Source organism: Micrasema longulum, unplaced genomic scaffold (genome assembly GCF_059751315.1).
Source record: "Micrasema longulum isolate JH-2025_06_02 unplaced genomic scaffold, ASM5975131v1 h1tg000796l, whole genome shotgun sequence".
Lineage (NCBI taxonomy): Eukaryota > Metazoa > Arthropoda > Insecta > Trichoptera > Brachycentridae > Micrasema > Micrasema longulum.
Window position 1 is genome coordinate 309,832 of NW_028277988.1, and position 15,608 is coordinate 325,439.

The window sequence follows — 15,608 nt, forward strand, 5'->3', positions numbered from 1 at the left end:
CATAACTTGTTACCCATTTTCCAACGCGGTTATTGACGACCCAAAAAATAAGTGTTTGGGAAAATCATCGAAGCAAATATTTTCTCAAAAAATGCATCTGCCCGATGATAGACAATGTAATGCCGTCTGAAACGTGTTAAGAAGTACCAAAAACACGGTATAACAATCCAGAACCACATATTAATTTTCACGTAAAACCTGTTTATTTATTTATTTTATTTTTGCACCACAACAGGCCAGCAGGCCCAATTACTGTGGTGAATTACATCACAAAACACCCCGGCTCGAGAAAAATCAGATTAAATTTTTGTGGTCATACCGGGAATCGAATCCGGAACCTTCCGTGAGTGAGTCAAGCGTCTTAACCACTACACCACGGAGGCCGCCGTTTGTTGCATTGCTTTGCCAGCATGTGTTAAAATATTATAACACTTTGTTAGTGTATGCAGTCGGTATTTGCGAAAAATACATTGAATATATAACTGCGTTGCATTGTTGTTACAAAAAATACTATCTGTCATAACACAGGAAACTGTTGTCAGCAATTAAGTATACGAGCAGTGGCGTGCGCTCCATATAGGCACAAAAGCAGTGCCTACCCTACTAGAATTTCACTAAAACAATAACAAAAAATAATTTAACATATACGGTAACTATTTGTAAAATTTGAAAAATGCGCCAAATGTTATTCGGTTAAGTAGTGTTTTGTTCCGATCGTGGGGACGCTAACGGCCAATGTCGGCAGAGGCGAGCTGCCAATACCTATTTTCTTCATATTAACAAATCTGTATACTCCTACAAAACGCATATGTATGGGTTTTTTTCAGTTGTAATTACGCGTGTATGGGTAAGTTTGAAGGCACTGCTTTACAAGGTTTTAGAAAGACAAAACTAACACGTAACTGACATCTAGCGTTTTTTTCTATTAATTTTTAATTCAAAGATCGAAAAATGTCAAACAAATAACCTCAAACTGATTTGTTTTATACACTAGTCCGCGTTTATTTTGTCAATAAAAAATCGAAATGTAGTTTTGTGTTTTGTGAAACTTGTGATATTGACGGGAATGTGTGTTAAACCGTTTTAAGGACAAGTTACACGTATATTCAGTGATTAATATTATGTAAGTAAGTATTTTAATCAAGAAACGGGTGTAGAAATTTTGCATGTCAATAAAAATGGTTTTCGTTTAGACAATCAAGAACGATTAGAAATTAGTAAAGCCATTAATCAAATTTTCAAATAATAAATAATCATTTAAATTTAACTTCTAGTCCTCTTTTATAAATATTCCCGCTATGATTCACTTTATCTTCTTTCTCTCTCTTTCTTTCATTTTCTGTCTCTTTCATACAATGTTTTATAATATAAATATCAACGCGAGTAATTAAAGGTTAATTTTAATTACTGACAATGAGGTAGTAACCTCGAAACCAATCGAAGTATAACTCTAAATTAAAGTGGTTTATATAAATTTATAAACATATAAATAGAAAATAATATATTTTGTAAATCATATAAAAAATAGGTAGTATTTTATTTAAATTTAGCATTTATTTGGATTTTTTATGTGGCTTAGGTAATTTCAACAATAACTACAAGTCAATAATATTGTGATTCAAACTAAAAGATTGATAACTTATTCTATTATTATGATAACTTATATTCTATAAAACGTACTTTTTCTTTCTACTTCCTACCCTAGTTAAAAACTCCGTGCACGCGACTGTATACGAGTACATAAATATATGATATAAACTTTTTTTTTCTTCTATGTATCGCGTAGGTTGTGTAAAGGCGGCCCCACACGCTGGCCAATACGTATTGGCCAACGTGTAGAGTAGGCGATTTGTGACTGGCAGAGCTGGCACACGCGCTGGCACATGCGCCGGCGCGCGATCCGTCTGGCGCTGGCTGAACGCTTGTCAACGCATCCACACGTTGGTCCAGCTTTTAGTATGCTACGAACTACCGGAGAGGGCGCTTGCGATTTTCGCGCGCTTTTCATGTCCGCACATCGGTCCGCACTGACAGATACTGAACGCTGAACGACTCGCCAACGTGTCAGCAGTTTAGAGATTTCATTGCCAATATTCCCACGTATTCGATATATTTAGTGTAGGGTATTATTCCTATAGAACAAACCTTTTGAACTTTTTCAAAGATGGTGAATGGTAATTATATTTATTTATTCATGCATTTCATAATATACACAGTTTATTGTTCACTTTGCCCAGCTGTATGAAAAAGTACTTATGATTTTCTTGTTGTATTACTGTAGAATGATTTATTATTTAAACTTTCTACTGAATATGCTGTATAATTTTTAGGTTAACTTTGAAAAAATGAATCTTGTATAATTTTTAGGTTTATTTTTTTTTATATAAATCTTGGGTAAAAGGAAATTGACGTTTAAAAAAAATAAAATATTAAGCCAAATATGTAGTATTATAAATGTTTGTAAAAGGCAGATTTGCCGTATGTTTATAAAATAAAAATAAATAAAATACGCGAGTTAGCGTACCGGTCGATGTATTGGCCAGCGTGTAAAGCCACCTTAAAACAGCTACACTGCATTTAATTTTCTTAATTCACTGACAGTTGCTACATAATATATGTACATATAATATATGTGTTTACACCATTCAATAGAATTCAAAACATTACCAAATAGTATGCCACATATATAAATGTATCAAGGCAAGGTAATCAGTCGTACGCTTCAGGTGCCGGTCCATAAACAATAAAATATTGAAGTTTAAATAACCTTAAAAACAATATTTCACTACCGCTCTGCCAGGAATCGAACCCCGGACCTCAAGAATGGTAACCACCTCACAATGAGGCAGTCTTTTCTAGATTTTCTAATTTATGATTTTTTATAACTTTATTCTTCATCCGCCTGGACACTAAAGAAACGGTTACAAACACAAAATTACAAATTTATTCCTGGCGAAAAGATGCAATTAGATTCAATAGGTTGTATTATTGTGGTGTGAAGGTAATTTTCTTAATTTAGTATATTATTCATTACAGGAGAGATACATTTACACAGAGATACATCCGAGATACAGAGAGACATTTAAAATAAAGGAATATGGAATTGCATACATTTTCAGGGCTTATGTTTCAGGCATCTGTCATTGGCTGTTTCAAGTAGTAAATTTGCAAACTGTGTGAAATTTACGATTCTGCATATGATTAACCAATCATATATCTCTAATTCTTCCATATAATGCTGATTTTTGTGAAGTTAATTAAGATAATTGAAACCTTTATTGATGCGGGTAAGATTCTGACTGAATTATTTCACCTACATATGTACTAGGCATCGCCTGACTGTTTACTTAAAGATACTTGTTGGTCCAAATTTTTGTAGACAAGGACTGGATTTAACCCCCTGGGGAGTTATTGGGATTAAAGTAACACAAAATACGAATCGAATGAATTCATATTACATGGTTATGATTTTTTTTAAATACGTGGATACCAACGACGCATAATTAAATCGACATGTTACACGCGCGTAGTACGCGGCATTTCAATTCGTGAGGAATTGCGTTCCTTGCCTTCATTCTCTAACGCAGCGGTTCCTAAAATTCGCTCCGTGGTACCCTGGGGTTCCGTGGAAGGGTCACGGGGGTTCCGAGAGTTGGGGGATTGTTGTAGAAAACAGGCAGCCGACGCAGCGAAAAATTCGAATCAGCTGATTCAAACTTAAATAACTTTGGGATAAGACTTAAGGTGATTCTTAGCGAAAATATAAAACTCATTATTCATAGATGGGCGCTTTTATAATGTTTTATTGAAAAATGTCATTTTTACGTTTATTTTCAATGGAAATTTTACAAAATTGCCCGATAACCTTTCTTTCCCATCCTTCCCTTGACCCATCCTTATGGTACCTACCTAACATCAAGATAGAAGATATTCAAAATTAGAAGATTCGGATTTAGAACAAAAACCAAACAACATTTTTGACTTTACATAGAATCGGATAAAAAGTGGTTGGAATCGTCGCGCGTCGTTGAAAACATGGTTCCATTTTATAGTTCATTTTGTCATCAGTGCCCGATTTTAACGAACATTAACATCATATAAAAGGTAGGTATCCATTCCATGTTCCTATCCTTTCTTCAAATATTTCCCTATCACAAAGCTGAATGAAATTCGTTTTTCATTTACAGTCCACTTGGTTTGCGGAAACCTTACACTTTATTGATTGTAACAAATACTATAACAATATAATGTCGGTCCTTTTTACAAAATGGCGTACAGAACAAAAAATAAGATAAGTTATTGAATGTATACCTTTGTTTTTAATTTTTGTATTGTGGTTTAAAAAGATATATTATTATTATTAATTGCCAAGTAAGTACAGACACAGTATCCTAATACCATGTCATATGATATGTGAGGGAGAGTGATTTATGTTCGAGGCATGTTCAGAAAGTAAGTGTACAAGATTACAATATTTTTTTAGCATAAGTGAATTCGAAAAAAAATCACAGTATATTGTTGATACACTTGTCGACTATTTTTCCACATAATCGCCACCCCGTTCAATGTATGTGGTGAGCCGTGGCACAACCTTCTTTATGCCGTCCTCCACGAACTCTCCCGCCAGCTCCTCCCCCCCCCCTTCAGAACCCCTTTCTGCGCCCGTTCGTCAGTTGAAAATTTGATTCCACCCATGTGTGCTTTCAGGGAGGTGAAAATATGATAACCTGAAGGCGCCAAGTAAGGGTGGTACGGGGAGTGGTTCAAAATATCCCAACCAAATGAATCCAAGAGTGCCTTGGTGACTAAGGTTGTGTGAGGACGGGCAGGTGCAGAAAGAGGTTCTGAAGTAGTGGACGGAGCTGTCGGAAGAGTTTTTCTGGGAGGGCATAGAGAAGCTTGTGCCACGGCTCACCACATGGGACAGCGATAATGTGGAAAAAATAGCCAACAGTATCCTGTATTTTTTTTCAAATTCAGTTATTTAAAAATATATAAAAAATGTAGTACACTTACTTTTTGAACATGCCTCGTATGTACAAAGCCTGTAGAATAGAAGGAAACCCTACATAATTGTGAAGTATTTTAAATAAATAGCTGCTAACGCTCCGGGCGCAATTACAAAAATAAATAGCGCATTGTCCACTGAAATTTATTTGTATATTTTTTTGTACAAATATGTACATTCTTATCCAAATTACTAACTTTTCAAACCATTCAATCACTTAATTTTTTAAGTGGAATTTCAATAAAATTTTATAAATTGAAATTGAGGTAAATGACAGAATATGGTTTATAAAGAGCTTAACCTACTTGAAAATCATTTCAGTCTGATAAAGTGGCGATAGAGAAACCGGTAATTGATGTACTAAAAATGTCTTCTTCTTCGTCGCGCGTCATGTCAGTCCCCCTAGAGTTAGGAACCACTTGGGGGAAAGCTTTTCATACTAGAGGACAAAAACATCACTCCTATATTTGTGAACTTTTTTTTAAAATTAAAAATAATCTTATTTGTAGATTAATAATGTAGGTTACAATATTTATCTGCCTTGTGTTCTAATAGTCAACGCATTAGCCTACCATGGAAAAGTTCGCGGGTTTGATTCCGACATGTTTTACATGAAATATTTATTTTAATCTGGATTATTTTTAAAGTCCCTGAAATGGCACCTGAAGCGAATCTTAACAATTATCAAGATACGCTGCGTTGGTACCTAAGCGTAAGATTGATCATCTTATCTTTATGTAAAAAAAATGATCGAGATACGCTGCGGTTGGTGTACCATATCAATGCACCCTCAGATGCGGGTAGGGAAATTAAATGATTTTTTTTAAAATTAAAAAGTAAGTATTTATGTAAAACTTAATTCATTTATATTATTCTGCAATGCAAAGAAGGAAAAGAAATAAGATGAAATTAGAAAACGTGTTCAGGAATTGATAAGAAATGATTATGTGGATAAGGTTTATTCATCGTCTAACGGGGACCGTTATTGCAATCATAGAAAATAAAACGTCTTACATATACAAGATACATAAAAAATAGCAATAGAAAAAAGGAAATATCAAATAAATCGCACTTGATCACAAAATAATAATAATTCGCATCGCAAAAGTTGGCAATTTCATAAGAGCTAAATCGCTTACTATAAAATATTTTTAATCGCTGGGATTTATGATACAGATTATAAAATTACAATTTGATATTAGAAAAAAAACAAATTATTATAAACAATGTGCAAGCCTAGGTGCAATAGTTTTTTTTAATTTAAAATATAGTGAACAATGTTTTGAGTTTGTAAAAATTATTTGTAAACAAGGACTGGATTCAACACCCTAGGGAGCTGTTACTTTAAACATATTACAACAGACAGGAAGAACATTTTATAGAAGGAAATGTAGAAGTCTAGGCATCCCCCTGGCTGATGACGTCATTAGCTGGTTTAAGTGGCCACTTTACACACACCTCTACATTCCCTTCTATAAAATGTTCTTCGTGTCTGTTGTAATATGTTAAAATATAGTGGTAAAAAGGACTGCCATGTATTTTACTTTATCATGTTAATTTATGAAAACAGATACTAAAACACGCTTATTAGTCCAGTGTAAAATTGACGAAAATATATGCGTTAGTTAGGGTGGTTTTGATTGCAATAGCAACACAGAAAATCAGTTATTTACAATTTCAAAACCTTATTTGATTAACATTATAAAATAATTTGAATTGTAAAAAGCAGAAAATAAATACGATTTTTACTATTGTCGAGTGCGTAGTTGTTAGGAATTAGTAAAAAAAAGGAAGAAAAAAAAGACAGAAAACAAACTTTTAAACAATAGTCAGGGTACTGATCCGGGCAATATGTACTTATAAAATAAGAAAACTGCCCCAATTAATGGATCCATTCAATCGGTTTAGTGAAAAAATGTCTAGGTTAACAAACATATTGAAGAAAAATACTAAGTAATCTTATTATTTAAACAAAGTACAGATTTGAGTCTTCTAATTGTATTTATTTTGTATTTAAAAACAAAAGTAAAAAGAATTGACAACATGGAAGACGTGTTTAAACATTGATGATTTATAGTGTACCTACAGTTGAACTAAAAAGGTCTAATAAGAAAGAAATAATAACTATGTTATCAAACCGTCAACAGTTAAAGTGAAAAATATAAATATAAACAAGCAAAAGTGAGTAAAAGTGTTTTAAAAAAAGAATCGACTCCTTATTCATTAGGAAGTTTTATCTAATCTTGAATTGCAGCTGTTTTTTTCAAAATTTAACGTTGAACTTCAAATTATTTATGTCAAAATACTATTTGGTAGCAAAACATGTTATTTTGAATTTATAATTATCTAGGTACGTATAGTTTAAAAAAAATAAAAAAATTACGTATTGTTTGGCAAATGTAAGGATTACGAAGAAACAAGATAGGTAAATAAGAATAAGGGTAAGGGTAAGTGTAAGGGTAAAAGTAAGTAAATGCCTACAAATACTAATGACCTCAAAATGACATCTGACGGGTGTTTTTTTGTCGTATTAGAACTTTCCATTGGTAATAAATAATGTATCTTGTCAAATTAATGATAACAGTCTTCTATTTTTTTTTCATCATTTGTGCTCTGTAACAATACTCAACGCTTGCAAATTGCAGAAAGTTACTTAAAATAGCAGTGTCCAGTTCGCCAAACGCACAGGGCTCTTCGCGACAAGTTTGGCGGTAACATTATTTACAGAAATGGTCCAGTAATTGGCCTTCACGATCCTGTGACTTGACGCTCTTGGATTATTTCCTATGGGGCAACGTTTAGTCCACGGTCTATGAAAATAAACCAACATCTCTTAAATCATTGGAAGCCTACACCACACGCACCGTTTCGGAATTAACGCCGGATTTGTTGAAAAAAGTGGCCGAAAATTGGAGCCGCAGAATGCTCGGATATCATTACAAACAACACAATTAATTCCGACAAATGTTTGCATCTTTTATTACAATTGAAAGTTGTATTACGTTTGAGAAAACACCAGATGCATTCTAAAATTCATCGTAGATCGATTTAATATTTTTGATTGATATGAGAGAGAAAATTAATATGACAAAAGATATTTTGCTGTGTGTGACACGGAGGAAAGAAAACACAATGGCGAATTACTCACAATTCAGGCCTAGATCGTGGTACGTCAGTATGGCGGGCTTGGTCCTGGACCCGTGAACTGCTACCAGAAGCTCCCCGTAGTCGGTATGCACCCGCTCCTCGCACACGGGGCTGGACGGGTCCCTGCCCAGGCAGCGGGAGGCCGGAAACTGCAGCTGGATGTTCTTCAGCTCGATGTCATCCATGCTGTCTGATGGCATCGTCCTGAACAAAAAATATCACAGTTAACCCGGCAGTGCTGAGGTGGGGTGTGACATGCCTAGGAAAAAGTTTTAGCAAAATACTCTGAGATGAGTGGACGGATTTTTTGAAACTTCGTGTACTTTTCATCGACACACTGAAGTTTTGTTTGACAATGACGTACGAGCTTCGGTTGGCTGCTGGCGCTCGTGGTAAGCCGTAGGACGTATTGACGTACACAATTGACGGATCATTGTTTTTGTTTTAGTTCAGTTCAGTGCCGAAATACGATTTTATACGCAATTTAAAAAAATAAAGTACACACGTGTTTTACAAAATAAATTCAACAACACGACAACCAAATATACGTTCAATAACAGATTACAACAGGGATGGAGAATACCTTAAATGAGGGAATATGGAAGTCTAGACATTTACAAGGCTTATGACCTGCCATTGGCTGGTTTAAGTGGCCACTTTACACACTGTGTAACATTCACCATTTTGCATATGTATGAATATCCATATTTCTTCAGTTCTTCCATTTGTTGATTTAAGTGAAGTTGTGAGTTTGAACGTTAACATGTTTGTTAAAAAAGACAATTATTAATAGCATAAAAAGTACTTTTAAAATTGTAATTTGAATGAATTGAATTGAATTGCAAAAACGGCCATTCTATTGGCCACGCTCCTAATACGTCACGATTCATGTTTAATTGTTCCTGGCCATTTAAATCTGTTTAAAATCACGAATCTTGACGTCACAAGAATCAAGGCTAAAAACGTCGCGTTTTTCTAGCAACGTATTTCCCCGCAATATCCATATTGATTTTTAAAATACAATTAATTATTCTAAATCGATTTCATATGTTTTTATCGGTATTCGTAGTATGTGATATTTCCCCATTATAAACTCCCTTATTTATAACTTCAACGTTATCAGAACGTTGTTTACTCAATGGGTTTTCTCCGAATACCGACTGTAGAATAGACGAAGAAATAAAAGTAATTTGCGATGCTTTTGAAATTGAAGGCGTCCCAATTATTACTTGTGTAGGAATCACAAAAAAATAATGACGCGCTTCGGCGATTCCCGAAAAGGGGAAGGGAATCAAATGCTTCCCAGTTTTCAGAGCTACGGCAGGAAAACAAGTGACGCGACGGCGACATTGACTACGCATCCTCACTTATATTAATTGCTCGGGGAGGGTAAACAGCTCTCGGTGGGAGGTCGCGGTCGTTCCGTCTAATATACACGTAACTCATATCAAGACTAATTTATAGGACGTAAATAGCCGTAACTCGGAAGCCACTACTTTTATTAACGACCTTTTGTTAATTAGCACTTAAACTTTTGCGCAAACATTATGTATATTGGTAGACAAAGACAATTTAGAAAGAAAAACAATCTTGCTTCTAATACCCTCACATATTACGCAGAATACAGTAAATATAATATATTTTCGTTTTATACAATTTACTTTTTACATTGGGGTCTTAAAAAATAAAATGAACGTCTGTCCTAAGAATATACGTATTATTACTGTAGAAAACAGCCATTCTGGCGTTCCCTGGTTGGATAGAAAATGTTTTACCAAGTTTGTGAGGAAGTTGTCAAAAATAATTGTTCTGTATGAATTATTTAATTAAAAAAATATATCGTAATAATTTATTATTTTTATTTCAGTAAAACGGCTAATAGTGAAGAGACAATTCTTCCATTTAAAACCAAAATTTCATATTCATAAAATAATGTAGAAATAACTAACATTATAATAAAACTTCCTAAAAATTAAATCGAAAAAATTGCAAATAAAAAAATTAATATTTGTTATAAAAAAAACTAAATCATACACATAGATCAACTATGTACTTATTTGTAGGTTTTTTCTTTGGGGCAATCATTTCGTAGAAATAGCAACATTAATCAGTAAAATATCGCAATGTTCTCCGTACAAAGGGCGGAATTAAGAACCGGAATAGGAAATATATTTTGATAAAGATTTTTCACCAAATGGCTAAAGGTCCGGATAATATAGCTAATAGAGGTCTGGGTCAAAGAATCAATTTCACTCGCCGTTTACTTCCATTCATTTTGTTCGCTACGTGTCCGACAACAAAGAACTAAATAAAGGTTCATAGCCAAAGGAACGGGGCGCTTGTACATTGGGAACGATAACGTGTAGCCAAACTGACAAATACATTTGGAAAAGCCCGCTATTTGTTTAACAATGGGAATTACGCTCAATTTCCTCGAACCCGATTTTCGTTTAGCGCAGATAATGTCAAAATAAAACTCGCGATTTCATTCGATAATACCACTCCTTCTAAAGGTTTACGTTAAGCTTACGTGAAAATAGGTGGCAGACAATGAAAGTTCCTTTAAAGAATTACATACAAGCTTTTAAAACACAAATCATTTTTGAAATATACATGTTTCGTTGGTAGACGCAAGAACGAGAGCCGAAATAATGACTAAAGCAAAGAAATTATGATAGTAAAAAATTATCTGTAAATAACTTAGATAGTAAAATAAATAAATATCAATCTAAAATTTCTGAGGATTACACAAATAATGTTGGGAGGGTGTTTGTACCACCATTTTTATACGATGTACAAAAACATATTATTTAACTAATACGTTCTTTGTATCCGATTCTATTAATTTACTTGGTCTATTAAAATACTGTTATGATTCTCTTATAAAAAATAAATTAAAAATATGTACATATTTTTAGAAATTTCTGAGGATCTCATTTTTTTCAAAATGAATTAATCAAAATTAGTTTATTACACACCGAAAAAATAATACATAATGAGCCTTACTCATAAACTTGCCATAAAGTTACGCCTAGCATAGTGGAGTAAAGTGACGCCTAGGTAAAATAAGGATAAGAATACCATCCTTATTATAGTGGTAGAAGGATGGTATTCCCATTCGTATTCTACCACTATACCTAGGCGTAACTTTATACCGGGTATATAAGTAAGGTTTAATCATTGTTTAGATTTAAATTTTTAAAGATTTCTATCTTCTTGCTAATTTTCACGCTTTTTTTATTCTTATTTATATTTATTTATCATGAATTCTTAAAAAATATCTTCTCAGTCCTTAAATTATCATGTTGTTAATGGGGACGTATTTAGATAAACACTATTACACCCTAATACATACCCTAATACGCACACACACACAGAACATTACCTACACGCTCTCTCTTTCACACACACAAATTCATATTCTATGCCTACTTGTTTGTGCATGATGTATTTTTGTGGATACCTGTTATTGTTTTAATTTTAAGCTTTTTCGTTTGTACAGTATATTTGCTGTATTACTGTTGACATCCCAAATATATATTTTTTTAAAATTACATGGCAACCACGAGTGTCCATTTTCCGACATTATCCACAATTTATCTGATTACAGTTCACGTGTGTACACATTATTTAGGACCGGTAACTATCCCAAACAATGGCGAGCTGTGTTTGAAAAGTGTTCCGCTTTTCTTATATTCTTGTTTCCGAGAGGGTACCCTGTGTGTGCTGAGTGTTTACGCTTGTAAAAAGTTAATGGAAATTCTCGTTTAATAATATCAAATTATGCTTGTAATGGAGAAACGCGAAAGGTACGACGGCTCTCGGGAGCGACCCACCCTGCTATACTGTTATACTTATAATGAGGGAATTGGAGACGTTGGATTCCTTCAGGTTACTCTTAAAACCACCCCATTGAGTACTATACTTTTATCAGGAAAACAAATTTAATAAACTGAGAAATTAAAGATAAATATTGAATTTGGCATTTTATTTATTTTATTTATATCATATACGCCCAGAGGGCTTTTACATGAGGGGTACAAAATTACACAACATGCGTTTCCTTACAAAAGTTAATGTTAGAAGGTCAAATGCAAAACTGCCATTGTCCATGATCACTGTTTTTGGGAAGATCAACAAAACCAGTAGCCAAATGACTATTTCTTTTGAGTTCAATGTGCACATTCAACATAAAACAAATAGTATTTTGCTCTCTGATATACCACGCACTAGTTGCACATTGAACATTAAATAAATATAAGTTTTGCTGCCGGTATTGTTGGTCTTCCCAAAAACAGTGATCATGGGCAATGGCGGTTTTGAATTTAACCCTCACAAACTAATAAATACTCGTATACATATTTTTAAAGTATCGAATTACATTATGCTTTTTCTCCATTATTATTTCCTTTCCGCGGCGTATCTTGATCATTTTTTGTTACATAAAGGGATCAGTCTTACGCTTTAGGTACCAGTCTAGGAACTATGTAATTTTCTGATATGAAAACACCCGTTTAAATTAATATTTCATTTTAACCATGTCGAGAATCCAGCCCGAGACGTCGTGCATGGTAGACAAACGCGCTGGCCATTACACTAAAAGGGCGACGAGATATACATAAATAAAGATAAAATATTACATGAAAGTAGGTAGGTTAAAAAAGTAAAAGTTGAATCGGGTTGTGGTCCCGTGGCTAGTGTTGCGGACTCACGGATCAGAGGTCCGAGGTTCGAACCCCACTCTACCCCAACTTGATTCCCATTTTCTAATAGTGAGTTATTTACAACTCGTTGAAAATGACCCCAAAAAATCGAAATATTTTGGCAAATAATGAGAACACAAATATTTCCCTTTTTTTTTAAAAAAAAAAAGGTACAGTATTAATTATTTTTAAAAATTATAAGCTTTAAGGAAAAAAATTGTTACTTAAAAACTAAATAAAGTTTGCTGACTTATTGACTAAATGTTATTAAATATTTATAGATAACCACTTGCTGACTTTTCTATGTCTACCGGTTTCGAGACGTAACCGTCTTTTCGTCAATGCAATTATTACACTAACATGCAAACGCCAAGTTTATTAAAAAAAAAATGCGACAATGACTTTCCTTTATATTTGATCTTGAAAATGATGTTAAAAGGCTTCATATTCCAAGTTTGGAAAAAAATATATAACTAACTCAAGTATCAAATAACATACTTTTGTACTAATCAAGTTGTGACGCTCTTACGTAAAGTTGAAAATCACATGCCTCATAGTTCTACGATCAAGACGATATCATGGTTTGTTTTCAAAACTTCTGACATTTTTTATAAATTCAAATATTGGACGCAATAGACTCATAATGTTTTCAAAGTTAAACACAAAGCATAACATCACTTGAGTTCCAGACATTGTCAAAGAATCGAGGCGGGCATAAAAACAGGAAGTATTGAAAGATTTTAAAAGCTAACACGGCCAGCCACGGCAATTAGTACGTAAATCACGTGTAGGCAACGCTTTGTCTACCCCGCACAGAGCGTCCAGAATCACGCTACAGATTGCCAACTTTCAAGCTTATAACACGTTATTACAGATTGAAATAAATCATTGAATATCTTACTCGGTAAGTTCACAAATTTAAGCATAGCACATAACATTATTTAAGTTTCAGACAATGTCAAAGAATCGAGGCGAACATATAAAACAGGAAGTATTGAAAGATTTGAAAAGCCAGCATGGCCAGACTGCCAAGTTTGGAACGTGGGAATGTGATTTCGGTGCCAAGAAGGGTCGGCGACCCCGTGGGGTGGAATGGGGGGTGAACACCATTATTTATTATGGGATTTGTGATAATAGTGCACGCAACTTCGCTAAATGCAGTTCCTGACTGTTTATTTTATGGTTTTAATATATAGAGCGTTAAAATACCGAACTTCGTATTTTAGTCAAATAAATTATGCATATACAAACTAAAATTATAGACTGTAAAAAAAAACAATAAAAGTACTCGTAAAATGTTAAATATAATTATATTTTGAATATAACCCTATGTTAATTGTGTAATCCTTTGTTTGACATCATAAATATTTTTTAATTGGAGTAACTGTTGTTTTTTTTTATTGCAAGCAGTAATTACAGTAGACCTGTAGGTAGGTTATGTAAAATTTTCAATTAAAATAAATTTGTAAAATAAATCATTTTATTTCAATTATTCATGAATATGTATTTTATCCCCTTCGAAGTAATCACCATTAGAGGCAATATACATATGCCGATGTTTTTTTTCTAATCTTCATAGCACTTCTCGTAGGCCGATATCGGAATGGCTTTTAGTTCCCTTTGCGAATTTCTTTTATCACCTAATTCGAGTCAAAAGGTTTTCCGAAAAGTAATCATTTGAGTTAAGGGAACTGGAAAAGGTCATACGGAGCCAAATCAGGTGAACACCGGGAACGACTTTTACGTTATTTTTGGACAAAAATATCGCGTACAAGGGGAGATGTGTGAGGCGGTACATTATTCTGATGCAAAAATCAAGAGTTATCTTTAAATAAACCTGGCCTTTTTCGTCGAATATTCTCCCTCAAATGCTTCAATGTGTCTAAATAGTATTCTTTATTAACCGTCTGGTGTGTTGGAAGGGGAACTACGAGTGGATACCACCATGATTATCGAAGAAAACAGTCAACATCACCTTGACTTTAGAGCAAGGTGTGGTTTTTGGTTTTCGGCTCATTTGGTAAGCGCCGCTGCGGGAATTGTAGATTTGTTTCCACCTCATAATTCAAACATCCACGTCACATCAACCGTAATGATGTGCTGAACGGCAGTATCGTCCATAGAAAGCTCTCTTAAGCGAGAGATTTGCGTTGATCTTTTTGAAGAAAATTAAGGAAAATCCGCAGAACCCACCAAAGATCGACATGTTTACACAGCTGCCGCAAAAAAACTACAAGACACACAGCGCTAAAAATAAATACATATGTCTATGACAGTCCTACCAATCTTAAGAACAAATGTACAAGAAGCTAATGAAACTAATTGTAATTAAAAACTAGTCAGGATATGTAAAACTGTTTTTAAAATAACTGTTTAGGGAGGGTAGTTTCAGAACTTCACAGTAGCGGCTATAAGCATAAGATGAAAATCTGCTCTGTGAGATATCTCAGATTTCAGAAGATCTGAAACTAATCCCCCCCTTCCACCGGATGGCTGTCCGCTTAATACGACGATGCTTAAAAACTGTTAATTTTAGAAACAGTTACATAAAGCACTTGAATTGGTGAAATAATAATATCCTGACTAGTTTTTCTTTACCGTAACAGTTAAATTGTTTATTTAACTGTTTCAGCTGTTTCGAGAGAATAACTGTTTACCACCTATAATTTAAATTCACATACCTACATATACGTTATATCAAGGCTATGCTGACAGAATGCATTAAGTCAAAAGTCTCTGTGTATTTTTTA

The 15,608-nt window shown here is 33.9% G+C and overlaps 1 protein-coding gene across 2 annotated transcripts in view; it reads right to left on the reverse strand.

Moving 5' to 3' along the window:
• LOC148278991 (protein NDRG3-like) overlaps positions 1 to 15,608 on the reverse strand; it is a 99,956-nt gene that overhangs the window by 68,327 nt on the left and 16,021 nt on the right. For both annotated transcript variants that reach the window (XR_015823012.1, XM_088230604.1), the window contains exon 2: positions 8,157 to 8,359. Coding sequence is in view for 1 of the 2 variants with exons in the window: in XM_088230604.1 (XP_088086730.1) it covers positions 8,157 to 8,355 (199 nt within the window). In the remaining variant the exon portion in view is untranslated. The remainder of the gene's footprint in view (positions 1 to 8,156; positions 8,360 to 15,608) is intronic.